Here is a 13248-nt window from a genome sequence, read left to right as displayed (position 1 = left end):
CCAACCACCTCTGGGATAATTTACTAGAATAAATTCTACCAACAAAATATAACTACTGCTTAGAAGTGAATGTATCCATAGGTACTTTTGATACTTACAATAAATGCATTTTCCGACTAAAACTTCCATACTTTTGTAAAATACTGAATGCAATTTAAACTTTTTTTATGTATTTTAAATCACTACTTACACTAGTGTACTATTACCACTCTTCCACAATTAAAGTAAATACTTAAAACATTGCATTTCCTTACTGCTGCAACCACTAAAACCATTGCAGTGAGATTTACACAGGTTTACAAAATACCATAACAACGTCAACATAATCATAATAACTTCTGCAACTTGTGCAGAGACTTGCTATCATAAAACTGAAACAGCAACAGACCTGCTAAAACATTTATGGGGAAACGTTAAGCCATGAAATTACTTTTGTTCAAGCCTTAGTATGTGCCCTGTTGTTCAATAACATTAAATTAGAAATTGGAAATGAAATAAACTTTACTATACTTAGTTTCTTACATTTGCCAAATCCAAATGAGAAAATGACCCCTAGAGTATTGGTTTAAAAGCATGTAAATTACAGCTTAAATACAAGTAAATGGGGATCTGGATTTGGATTTGACATCAAAGGCTGTAATAAGTCTTGACAGATAAATCAGACAAAATATGCTGCAAATGAGGAATAAAAGCATGACAGTCATCAAAGAATCATTCAGTATTCCAAAATTCACATAGTCAAAGAGCATACACATGAAATAAGAAGAGCTTTATTCACTTTATCAATACATATAGTGTTTCCATCTGACGACTCTCTGACATTCCAGTAAAAGGCTAATCCCTGTAACATAAACAACCAATGGAGATAATAGGTGAAAGAAGAGAAGAGGAGGAGATAAAGAGACAGTGGGACAGTGTATGTAAGAGGACAGATGCCAGGTGGTTTCATTTACCTTGAGCATCTATGGAGGATATCAGAGCTGCAAGCAAGGCAGCCGTGGCTAGTGACAGCCCTATCTTCATGTTTACCCCTAAAGGATCAGCAGGGCATCAATCAGTCTGAGGAAAAAAAAGGGAGGAAATGTGTTAAAGCTGCAGATGACGAGTCTATAACTCAGCTAGGTTTCTCTGTGTGGTGTGACTACTCACTACATGCAAGGTTGAACTTACTGCTGTGTCAGGATAGTTTATCCCGCATATAAACTGAAGGTTTGCCTCAAGAATGAAAGGAAATAATGTATATGTGCAACATGCGCAGTGGTCTGAGCAGAATTGTTGTTCTTGTTTGTTTTTACATGGAATCCAGATTGATAGCTATTACTTAATCATTACTTTCCACTTATGTTGTCAAAAACTGCAAGATTCATCTGGACTCCCTTACATAAGACATGCCACACCTTGCTGCCTAGCAGCTGGCGCCCGCACCCTGAGGTGAATATTTAACACTGTGTGTATTTAGTAATGACAGACTGAAAAGAAAAAAAAACATTTTACCACACTATAATCTGGTTTGATTTTTATATTCATAAACTAGAAACACATTATTTTCTAGCTGAAAAACGTCATTCATTTTGATGGCTGACTAACCAGCTCACCACAAACAGTCTTACCATGTAGTCCTCACTCACTTTCACCCTACAAGGACATGGTCTGGGTGACCTTTTAAGGTCATTAAAAAAAGCATTTTCCTTTGGGACTTAAGACTTTACTACAGTTCACTAATTGTGAGCTAACAAATATAAAATAGGGACATCTTGATTGCACAAACCATACCTTTTTATACCTCATATCTTTTAAGTGCTTCTTTAACTTCTCTCCTTGTCTTGTAACTGTTAGATTCAATAGATAAATGAGGGAAATCCCTTTTACTTGGACTCACCTCGCATTGTAACTGACCCTGAAAGTTAGTTTTCTGCATTTATGAGTTTCTCTTAAATAGAATAATCGTACGCGATGGAGTAAGTCTCTCTTTTGAAGGATTACTCTCTGCAAGGGGACTTGTGCTGGCTCCCATCAACGCAGTACAGTCTAAATTCAGCTTCTTTAAGTTTTACCACGGGCTGAGCGCCCCGCCTGGTGCACAAACAGCTAAACTGCAGTTACAGGAACCGAAATGACTCTCTTGGCCCCTTTGACACAAGGCGCTCATCTCATCAAAAATCAAAATTAGACATAATCCACAGTAGCTCAGCCAGCCCTGCTGCTGAAACACTGAGTGGTCAAAACACAGAATGACTCTGCTTTATCCCCAGACTGCAATCCAAAGCAGTGGCTTGTCGCTGCATTTTCATTCAGTTCACTTCAATAAAGTGGTTGAGCTTTTTTTTTTTTTTTTTACTTGAAAACTTCATCTTAAAAACTTTGTTAAAAAGTTATTATAAACTATGTCAATTATCTTTAAAACTTTGACCTTAAAATGCATGCAACACGGAGAGATCAAATTATTGCAAAACAGTACAAAACTGCGACAAAAATATTCTCTATTGTGTGAAATAGCCTATAGATTAGTTATACTTATTGTTAATTATGCCAAAATAACTCATTTGTTACACGGTCTACTCACTTATTCAACTCCCCAAAAGATGAACCGACCAAATATCAGAGCAGCCTGCTTGATGCCTCCCCCTCTGGAAAGTAACAGAGAAATTTCAGGAGCTGCGGCAGGACCCCTCTCTCCTCTCTCTGGCTACTGGAAGCTCCGCCAGCAGATGTCCAAGAAGGAAGAGCCTCTTTCCAAGTGGGAAGAATCTTTCCACCATCGGCTACTTAATAGGGGGGCAGTTCCCAACTCTCAATTTACCCTCATTTGGGCTTTTCTTTTTTTTACGAAACCCCAGCCTGCCAGTTGATGTTTGTAAGACCGATCCATTCTTAGGAAATTACATTTTTCCCTGCATTCCTTTGGTCTGGCGATCTAATGAGTTTCCAATGCCAATGTGACTTCGCAGCAGGGTAACATTTGGCCAGACAACACTTGAGGGGGAAGTGTTTTATATGTGAAACAGGCAACCTGATACAATCTATTTGTTCTTATGTCAACTGAAATAATAGTTGAAATTTTCACTTTTCACAAGAAATCTATTGGCTCTTGGTATCATAACATGGCTTTTCTCTAATGTGATCAAAATGCTTAAAGTAAAACAAGCATGTATTATCATATTAATACATTTAATTCGCCCGTTTACTATAATGTGGGTATCAATGTAAAATTAAGTTTAGTTAGGAGTGGCCAAGTATTTCAACTACAGCCTAAACTGCGTCTCACTGCCACAAAAAGAGTTGCGGATTGATTGTTTTAGGGTGCCCTCTAGTGCTCAAAACAAAGACATACCCAATTTGGGGTTGGTGAAAGAAATCCAATGTAGTCTGAAAAAAATAAACCACTTATAAACTCTCCTATTTGACACCATGTGAACTCAAATTCTGGTGGAATGATAAAAGAGGGGTCTTGACATATTTTCCAAAACATATAGACTGAATATGAAAAACTTGTAGCAAAATTTACCAAACATCTACAGCAGAAATCAAGTTTAAAACAGCGACACATTTTATTGAGATGTTTATTTAGTATATTATCATATGCAGCTCATGTTCTCTACAATCAATAAATACTGATCTCATGTGTTAAATATACTGATATTTTAGATAGGATATAGGTCTCTGCACAACAGAGAGTTGATGAATTACATACAGCATGCGCATGATTGCTTCATCAGACAATAAAGTACCATTTGCCAAACATGTTTCACTGTGGCTTCTTGGGCATTGCAGCACTAAAAAGCTCGTACACAACAAATCCAGCCCCTGTGAAGAGAACAGAGAAGTATTACAGATGTGACTGGGATACAGCACAGGCTAATTCAGCCCAACTTCAAACAACCCTTGATGATGTATCATCAGCTGGCAGTAATTTCAAAGTCAGTTTTATTAATAACATCAGAGTCACATTACTGGCATGAAATGTGTTTTGTCCAAAAAACACAGACTGAGACATCTGAGGTGAGCCTGACTCATCAAATCTCAGACGAATACTGACATACCAAACACAGTGAGAGACATTGTGGCTCTGTAGAGTAGAACGTCCTTTGTCCCGCCCTTCAGATGGATAGGCATACCATTATCCTCCTGTTCAAAGAATGAAGGCACATAGTTATTTAAAAAAGACAGCCCTGCTTCAAAGGTATGTGAAGGATTTTTAGCTTCATATGTTTCTATTTCTATGGCATTTTAAGTTGTGTTGACTAATAGAATGTATGTAACTTACATTTCAAATAAACAATATTATATTAATATTAACAATATTATGATCAACATTTTTTCCAAAAACACAATGTCTACAGTTTGCTGGCAAAGACCTCATGTCTGGTTAACTATAGCAATTAAGTGATGGCGTACACTTCACTATGCAATGAAGCAATATTTGCTCAAGGACTTAGCAACAAGGGTAGGCCATTTGTCAGCTGTGGCTACAGTCATTTCTAGCACTATGCAAGGATCAGTAAAGCCTGCCTCATTGGAACATTGATTTAGCGATGGATTTTTAATAAGCAACTTGCATGCATAATTAGTATACAGTAACTACAGCCCCAGCTACAGCCAAAGGTCATTTAAACAACCCACTAACACATACTTATCTGTCAGGCTACAAAGAGGATAAAATCAGATTCTATCTCCAGAACCTGGGAATAAAGTAAAAGCTTTAACATTATCATTATCAGTATTAAAAGATGTCATTCTTTGTCTTACTTAAACACTGACAAATGAAAATAAAGTTCAAATATCAAGTCAAACAGGCACATATAGTACTTATTGGTATTTTAACAACTAACTAAACTGGACTATTTATACAGACGGATATAATAAGTTACACTGGCATCATGATTTCAACTCACATTGCTAAAACTGTTTTACAACAATGCTTTGCCAATTAGGTAATTTGGTATACTGTTAACAAGAAGTTAATTTATCATACAAACTTTACTACTCCTGTGGCTCATATGAGTCCCATCTTAGCTTCTTGAACAATGTTACAAAGCTGAGATGGTATATTGATGGGAGGTAATCATACGTTTACAGATGCCGTCATCCTTCTTTGAGATGAACCATACCTGAAACAGTTTCTGTTTCTCCTTCACAGTGTTTTCAATCTGTCTGCGGGCACTGCTGGTGATGGTCCTCCTGGAAAGCTGCCGAAGGCCCTGGTGGTAAAAAAAAAAAAAAAAGAAAGGCTTAACTGGGGATTTAATAGTTTTGACAGTTATGATTTAAACATAACAAACAGTGGATAATGATGTGGACTGAAACAGAGTGAGAGTGGAATTGATATGTACAAAGGTGCTATGATAGTTTAGCAAGCTCACTTCAAATTGTGATGGTAGAAACTAATATTTGCCAACTGAACCAGTTTGAAGCAAGTGTGCTAAAAATAGTTCCTTATCTCAAAACGTTTGATGCAGTCAAAATGGTGACGTCTGCTGGCCAACCCTTCATATTACATTTGCAACATAATCAATTCATTGCTGTTATCTTTGATATTTTATTCAATAAAGGTTACATTACAAAACCTGATAATTAATAGGCTACATGTCAAAAAAATACATGATTACATTTTTTAATTGGGCAATATTAATATTGTTACAACTATACAATTCTTCTTATTATTGCCTGTCTTAACTTATTTAGAATCTTACCAGATTCAAACTTTGCCTGCCTTTTTCTCACTGAAAACGTTGTAATCTGCCAACATCTCCGTGATTCTGACAAAATATACAAAATATTGTGGCAGGTGGACATGCACGTCGCATAAATATTCGTGACGTACCGACACAGCTTTCGTAAATTCAATTCGTAGCGGTCAATAGCGGTCAATGCATCGAGAGGTACATGAATAACATGTGTGCCTGGCTGGTGTTGTGTCGAAGTCTGTCCCCCCGTCAACATGTGTTCCCCCTTCTCCCTAACCCCAACCAGTCGTCTTCTGAGGTGCTGAACCTGACCTCAAGTTTACCTCAACCCCAACCAACTATCTCTGCTACACCCAACTATAACCATAAAGCAAGTCCCAACTCCAACCGCGGAGGTGGTGCTACGAGAAACACAATTTTAACAGGAGGGGAACATTATTCGACGGGGGGGGGACAGACTTCGACACGACACCTGTTTCCTTAAATGTTGCTGAGCTCGTTGCTTCTCCTTCCAGGTAGCCGGTGTTCTGTCAAACAGCTACTGTGTTAGAAAGACTATAAATAGCCAATAACAATGTAATATAACAAAAATAATACATTTATTTATTAAATGAATTACCTTAATTGCATATGGTTTGCTCTCAATTGGGTAAACTGACTAACGTTAGCGTTGGTAATTTAAAGTTAATACGTTATACCGTTATACAGAATCAGCAGCCTAATGAAACCTAACGTTTACGTATTAAGTACACCATAATATCACGACAGTAACATTTTAATCACAAAACTGGAACGCTTTACGGCAAACAAACCGCTGTCTTACCATAAGTTGTCGGTACATGGTGGCTAATGTGTATTTCGTTAAGTTGAAAAGTCAGGGGACTCCACAAGGACGGACACGGACAGACTGACGTCCCACAATTCCTTGGTGGAGCTGTCATATCCGGTCGCATGACATTATGATTATGGCTATGATTATTATTAGCGAAATAATTTAAAAAGACGGCCAAGAGCAATACACAGACAGTTAAGTGGCAGTAACGTTAGTATTTGTATAATAGTACTTGTGTGTCTACAAGTGATCTATAATAAAATCACAAATGATACCAATACATTGACCAACTTCTTTAATTGGACCCTACAAACTTTATAAAACCTATAAATTTCAAATTTAAACAATTAACTGAATTTACCAATAATGCAATGATGTAACAGAGGATGGAGTGAAACAAAGGGGACAACTTAACAAATGAGACACTTTTAAAGTGCATATAATTTGGTCAACATTGAAGAAAGCAAAATAATTTAACACTCAGGCCAAATGCTCATATTAGCCAGGGAGATTGCCCAGAGACTTATAATTAAGAATACTGGATATCACATAATGATCCCATCATTTATAAGCTTTAGATTGTAAGAGTATCTTAAATAATTTTTAAAAAAATGGATGTCTCATGACTGGTTCAGTTTCCTTTAAAACCAGTCACAGCTGAGGGTAATCACACTTGTGGTACTATTTGTCATACATATTCTATGACTTTGCAAGGGTAAAATACTTCTTATTGAACGTCAATGCTTACCATAAGTAACGGCACACAAGCAACGATCATCCCATCCTATATTCAAGGTAATCTCAAAAACCACAGAGGTATGTCAATGAAATATAATGGTACATTCATCAGCAGGACATATTGCAGTGCATAATATGGACAAGAACGTGCGTTAAAAATACATACATCCTTCAATAATTAAGCCATTCGCAAAGCACTGCTACAATGAAACACAAACATTTTGATAATGTATAGATAAATAGAAAAAAAATGAAGACAGGACATGACATTCTCAGCAGCCAACTTGAAGCTATATGCACAGAGACACAGACTCTAGCTTCCTCTTTTGCCTTAGTTGTCCTATACATTAAAACAACTTTTGAAGAGACACAGGAGACACTACTGCTCTTACATAAACACACAACAGACATTTACAGTGTATTCACACTAAAAATCAACAAGCAGTCCAGAAAGGACCCTTTAGGATCATCCAGGAATGCAGAGGCGGGAGAACGCCATACAAGAACTGTTTAGTTGGGAATATCTGCACTGTTGCTGCGAGTGTCATATTTGTGGTGGATGATGAGCAGAACAACGCCCAGGAAGAAGCAGATGGAGCCCACAGTGATGTAGGCGATGCCCAGGAAGGGGTTCTTTCCTCCCATCCAGGAGATGGTGCTCAGGATCATCCGCTTGCGACCATCAAAGCTGAGCACTGGGTAATCTGATTACATGTGGTTAAAGAAAAAAGACTGGAGCTTCTGGACTGAAAGAAAATTACATTTTACAACAGGGCTTATCAATAGTCTACACGTCAACTCTTCATATACTCTTAATGTACTGAAAAAGCATTAAAAACAGGCCAACAATATTAAGCAGCTTACCTAAAATAGTGTGAATCTTATGCATTCTTCAAATATAGCAGTACATAGCTACACTAGCCAAATTTAGCACAAGGCAATATGGTTGAAGATCATTTCTCAGCACAATTCTGCTGAAAGTAATGAAATGATTAATTGAATTATCACTATTTTAGGTACATATGACTGAATGCAAGCCACACATTTTCAGTTTAGTTCTATAGAGTTATACACGTCTTCTTATAACTGTTTACTTGTTTTTAGGAACTACAGGAATGTCTTTGCACATCTTTGGTCTTGTAAGCTTCTACATTTGAGGTCTGGGTCAAGAAGCTGGTTTACTGAGTTATCTGGGTAACTTTGCTGAGTAAAACCCAGAACATATGCTGATGCACAGTAACCCAGATAACTCGGTAAACTTGTTTCTTGAAACATCTCCTGGCATGGACGCTGTTAAACAAACAGACAAGGAGTTGAAGTGTGTATACTGGTGTTTGCTCTTAGCACAGCATTTCATGGCAAGCTGACAACAAGCTAAATTTAGTTTATTTTGAAGTATACAGCTGACCGAAGAGAACAAGGAAGGCAAAGGCAGAATGTGTGTCCAATTTTCTTTAGACACGGTGTTCACTTGATGTTGTTCAGAGGTTTTGTAGGTTTAAGTTTGACACTCTCTGTGGACACAATTTCCTGTCAGGGCCACACAGACTACCACATTCTATTTGTGAATTTACAGATGTGTTTAACACAGAGGACATTTAGACATGTCTCAGTAGGAAAAGCACAGGTGTAAATAATAACATTAATGAAGGCTGAATACCATTTAGGTTTCAGGGTCCTGGTATTGGTGCATGCAGGCTTGCTTTCACACAGTCATGGATTACTAAAACCCTTTAACAGAGTGGGTTCCTCCTTAAAGTGTGCTTTTGCACCTGTGCTTTTTCTACTAAGACAAGTGGAAATATTTGCTGTGAAAAAGGCCTATGAGTGTGTTTTTACATAACAATCTTACCTTGAGAAGCTACATAAGGAAATACAAGAAATAAGTGGCTAGCTCTAGTTTTGACTGAGCTATAGTTTCTGGATGGAATGTAAAAAGGATACTGTAATTGATATCCAGGACATATTTGCCACTGGGTAGAGTTGGGGTTATGTTAGTCTTGTGGATGATGCGATAGAGCTTGCGAAAAGTGGGCAACGCAGCCGTGCGCATCCACACGATGAAGTCCTCATTGATAAAGCCATTGTTGTCAGGATCTGATGGGTCCAGCTCATACACTGGCTTTCTCCAGTTCACTGGCTTGGTTGTGTCTGAGATAGAATGAGACAAGAGCAGGTTAGCCACTGCAGCTAAAGTGTTTAAAAGCCTTAAAGATCATCTGCAGTTTGCTTAAATCACCTTGGAAAGCTACAGTAAGGTTGTTGTTTCCACCAGGATTCCTGAACTTCACATGCTTGTCCGTCCACCACGCAATGCCCTTCTTTACAAGAGGAATTGCACTTTTGTTGCCATTGGAATCGATACGATACAGTTCCAAAGTGTCTAGAACAGAAAAACATTACTCACAACATTTCTTCACGTCATAAAAGGGTCATTAAGTGCAGCAAACAAGCAGAACCTATGCACTGAACTGATAAGTGACGACTTTTGTTCTGGAGTGAGCTTATAGCAGGAATTTCAATGGTCAGATAAGACTTGAGTTGAACACGAGTAGCAATAAGTGAAGTTGTTCAGCATGTCCCACTTACCATTAAAAAGGCTGTTAGCTATGGCCCCACATGGAGCAATCGGCATTTTATCACTCGTACGGTACGGCTCACATTCTTTGCTGGGGTTCTGTAAACAGCGGCAAATGTTAAGCAGATGCAAGAGGGTTTTCTTGAAATCTCTGCATGATGCAAAAGTACAACATATCCATGATTATACCGTCAAAGCAGACCGGTCACCATTCAGTTGGCTGTCATCCCTGGACTTCACATAGCGTCTGTGGTTCTGATAGAAGTTGGATAAGCCGTAGTACATGAAGACATTGCTCTGCAGGGAAGGGGATATTAATATAGACAGCGTATCAGTAAAGGCTAAAAAAGTACCTCAGTGATGTGAAACCTACTTCTAATGAAAGGTCGATGTGTACAAAATATGGGTCTCTGTGTTCTCAGATAAGATAGATGTTATTTTACCACTGTTTTATTTTAGTCGCACCTAAATATTGCAATTAGGTTAGGTTATAAAACAAATCTAGGTTGTGGTAAATGACACTGGTTTGTCTTATCCGGAAAACTATTGACTGTTGAAAATGTAAGTGGCTGAGGGCTTTTATAAGTGATCAATAATACCCATCTAAAAGTTACCAGACTGCATATTTTAAAACTAGAATAATCAATGGTGATGAAGGCTCAGGCCAAACCTTGAGTGTCCCTTTCTTTGGACTCAAAATAGATCTTAATGGAGATTCAGTGCCAGGAAGCCTTTTTTCTTTCTTTAATTGCATTTCAAGCAATGCTTTATCAATTTCGGAGCTCAGCACATATATTATTCATTGGGTCCACACAATGTAAACTGGTGCAGGACCTCAGCTCACCTCAAATGGCTGCTCCAATGTGAAGGTGACAGAGCAGACGCATGGACTTGTGCTGTTCCAGCTGTAGTTTTTGGCACAGCTGTGGCATGGACTGGATATGTCCACACCAGTGTAATCAATCTGAAAATTAGACAGTTAGTTAGCAAACAGCAGAATTGTATATATTAAATACACCAAGGTAAAGCTAATGCATACTTTCCCATATATATATATATATATATATATATATATATATACACACACACACACACACACACACACACACACACATATATATATATACACACACACTTAGTAACCAGTTTATTAAGTACTCCTAGCTAAAACTAATGTTGTCTGATACAACTGCCCTGGAATAAACTACTTTAGGTAACAATATGATAGGGCTCCAAATGACTTTATTCTCATTGTCATTCTCAATTAATCAATTTGTCATTTGGTCTATAAAATGTCAAAAAATGGGGCAAAATGTCAATCTTTGTTTCCCAAAGTCCAAGGTGGAGTCCTCAAAAGTCTTGTTTTGTCCCAACCAACAGTCCACAAGATATTCAGTTTACTATCCTACAAGACTAAATAAACCAGAAAATATTCACATTTAAGAAGCTGGAATCAGAGATTTTGGCCATTTTCTCCTAAAAAATTATTCAAAACAATTAATTGATTATCAAAATAGGCAATAATAGGCAATTAATTTTCTGTTGCTTGACTAATCAATTAATCGGCTAATCGTTGCAGCTCTACAATACTCAGTTTTTGTTGAAGCTGTTTTTGAGAGGTGTTGATTCAAATTCAATTTTAAGTTGATTTCAGGGGCTGTAGTTTGTGGTGATGTTGAATTGTACTGCCTTACACTGAGAGGTTTTGATCTAACCTATTGATACAAATGGGGTGGTTGACTAAAGGGAGTCTCCAATAAGTATGTCTACACTCACTGATATAAATGAGGTGTTATACTGCTGATAGGTGTTTCTAATATTTTGTCTACCCTGATCAATATAAATGAGGTATTAGCCTATACTAACTGGTGTCGCTACACCTTTCTCTACCGTGAACACAATTTTGAGCCAGTTTCAACTAAAACTTAAAATAATCTTCAAGAAGGTAAGGTTTATTGCGTTGCTGTTGACGACTGCATTAGTTTAACTTAGCTTGTTGTAAGTTATGCAAGGAACGGTCAACTCGGTTTTATTTATATGGAAATATTGAAAAGGTTTTCAGAAACATTTCAACAGGTTCCCACAGCTTGCCGCCACCTCTGTAGTGTCTAGTAATCGTGGTTGAAATACACAGTGTGGAAAAACCTAGACAAAGCTAGTCAGTGGTCTTAGCACCAGTTGAAAACAGGCAGACATAACTGTACGTTACCTCGAACTCTTTGATGTTGTTTGATGTGACATATAGGCCGATGCCGATGGGGATGAAGATGAGACCGATAACGAAGAAAGCAGGTAGCACGGTTCCGGCTGTCAAGATGGGCTGCCAGGCAGGTAGTCTCTGCTGTTTGAACGCTGTGTTGTCCGGCTTTTTACTTTTCACAGCGCCCGGGCCGCCGTGACTCGAAGCACCGGAGTGGTGTCCGTCCTCTTCCTTAGCGTTGTAGCTTGACGCCATCATGGCTGCAATCCGCTTCGAGCAAAATAATCCACTTTAGTTGACAGCCGACTGTTCCTCGTTTATCCCACACGACAAATACGAGAGAAAACTTTGAGCCAAAGAACAAAACTGTGTAAGGAACGTAATTTTCCCTCAACCTAATCCGAAAAACTACTCATCGTAGTATTGATTTTATCAGTCCTGTTAATCTCCCCCAAGAGGAAGAAGCCGGAAGCTTCTGAGCCAATAATATGTTGAAACGTAGTAGTTACATCATCACTGAAAATGAAGACGCCCCTTTCAGACGTCATGCAAAAACATCAACATTTAATTTGTACTGCCATTCATAGTGAAACTCAAAATGCTACAGTATTAATAACATAGAACACACAGCATAAAGAAAATAATAAGAGTTAATAATCTGATCGTTAATAATAATAATAACAATAACAATAATCATAACAATAATCATAATAATAAATACATATTCATTTATACTGTATTTTTCATTCGCAGTGAATCTCAAGGTGCTACATGCTACGGTTTTAAAAACATACAACACACAACATAAAGAAAATAACAAAAAAGCCTCCCTGAATAGGAAGGTTTTTAACGGTAAGATCTCTGCCGAGTTGCCAGGTTTGTTTGTTTTCTGCAAAATAAGTGCGCTATTAAGATAAAGAGTGAAAGAGCAGGATATGGAGGATACTCGACCTGATGATCTGGCAACCATCAACTTCAAGCTGTACGCATTGCTGACAGCAGTAGCCCGGCAGCAGCAGTAGTAGAGTCAGTGAGGTTTGAAAACTTTACAGCAGCTAGTTACAGAGCAGCACATTACCTACAGGTTTCTATACATTTATTTTATTGTAACATTTATTGTGACAGTCTATGATATGTTAATTTTAAATATTAATTTTGGTCGCAGATTTTAGTTAAGTAGTCTATCGATAAAATAAAATGTAAAAATCAGAGAAAA

The 13248-nt window shown here is 37.7% G+C and overlaps 2 protein-coding genes across 5 annotated transcripts in view; both read right to left on the bottom strand.

Annotated features, from left to right (window-relative positions):
• col12a1a (collagen, type XII, alpha 1a) overlaps window positions 1–2759 on the bottom strand; it is a 57988-nt gene extending 55229 nt beyond the window's left edge. For 3 of the 4 annotated variants that reach the window (XM_044374097.1, XM_044374098.1, XM_044374099.1), the window contains exons 1-2: window positions 2564–2759; window positions 954–1059 (exon numbers count right to left, since the gene is read on the bottom strand). In XM_044374097.1, the coding sequence (XP_044230032.1) occupies window positions 954–1023 (70 nt within the window). In that variant the 5' untranslated portion in view covers window positions 1024–1059; window positions 2564–2759. The remainder of the gene's footprint in view (window positions 1–953; window positions 1060–2563) is intronic. The other variant, XM_044374100.1, reaches the window with a different exon arrangement.
• Window positions 2760–3524: 765 nt separating this feature from the next.
• LOC122998337 (cell cycle control protein 50A-like) lies at window positions 3525–12521 on the bottom strand. The gene is made up of 11 exons (XM_044375171.1): window positions 12042–12521; window positions 10677–10796; window positions 10022–10129; window positions 9844–9931; window positions 9494–9637; window positions 9199–9405; window positions 6508–7958; window positions 5109–5198; window positions 4631–4679; window positions 4041–4125; window positions 3525–3804 (listed from the first exon to the last, which is right to left on the bottom strand). The coding sequence occupies exons 1-7, from the start codon at window positions 12288–12290 to the stop codon at window positions 7765–7767; spliced, it is 1110 nt and encodes a 369-aa protein (XP_044231106.1). The 5' UTR covers window positions 12291–12521; the 3' UTR covers window positions 3525–3804; window positions 4041–4125; window positions 4631–4679; window positions 5109–5198; window positions 6508–7764.
• Between the last annotated feature and the right edge of the window lie 727 nt (window positions 12522–13248).

This window comes from Thunnus albacares, chromosome 15, assembly GCF_914725855.1.
Source record: "Thunnus albacares chromosome 15, fThuAlb1.1, whole genome shotgun sequence".
NCBI classification, from domain to species: domain Eukaryota; kingdom Metazoa; phylum Chordata; class Actinopteri; order Scombriformes; family Scombridae; genus Thunnus; species Thunnus albacares.
The sequence above is the reverse complement of the archived record's forward strand: the minus strand, read 5'-3'. Positions and strand labels throughout refer to the sequence as shown.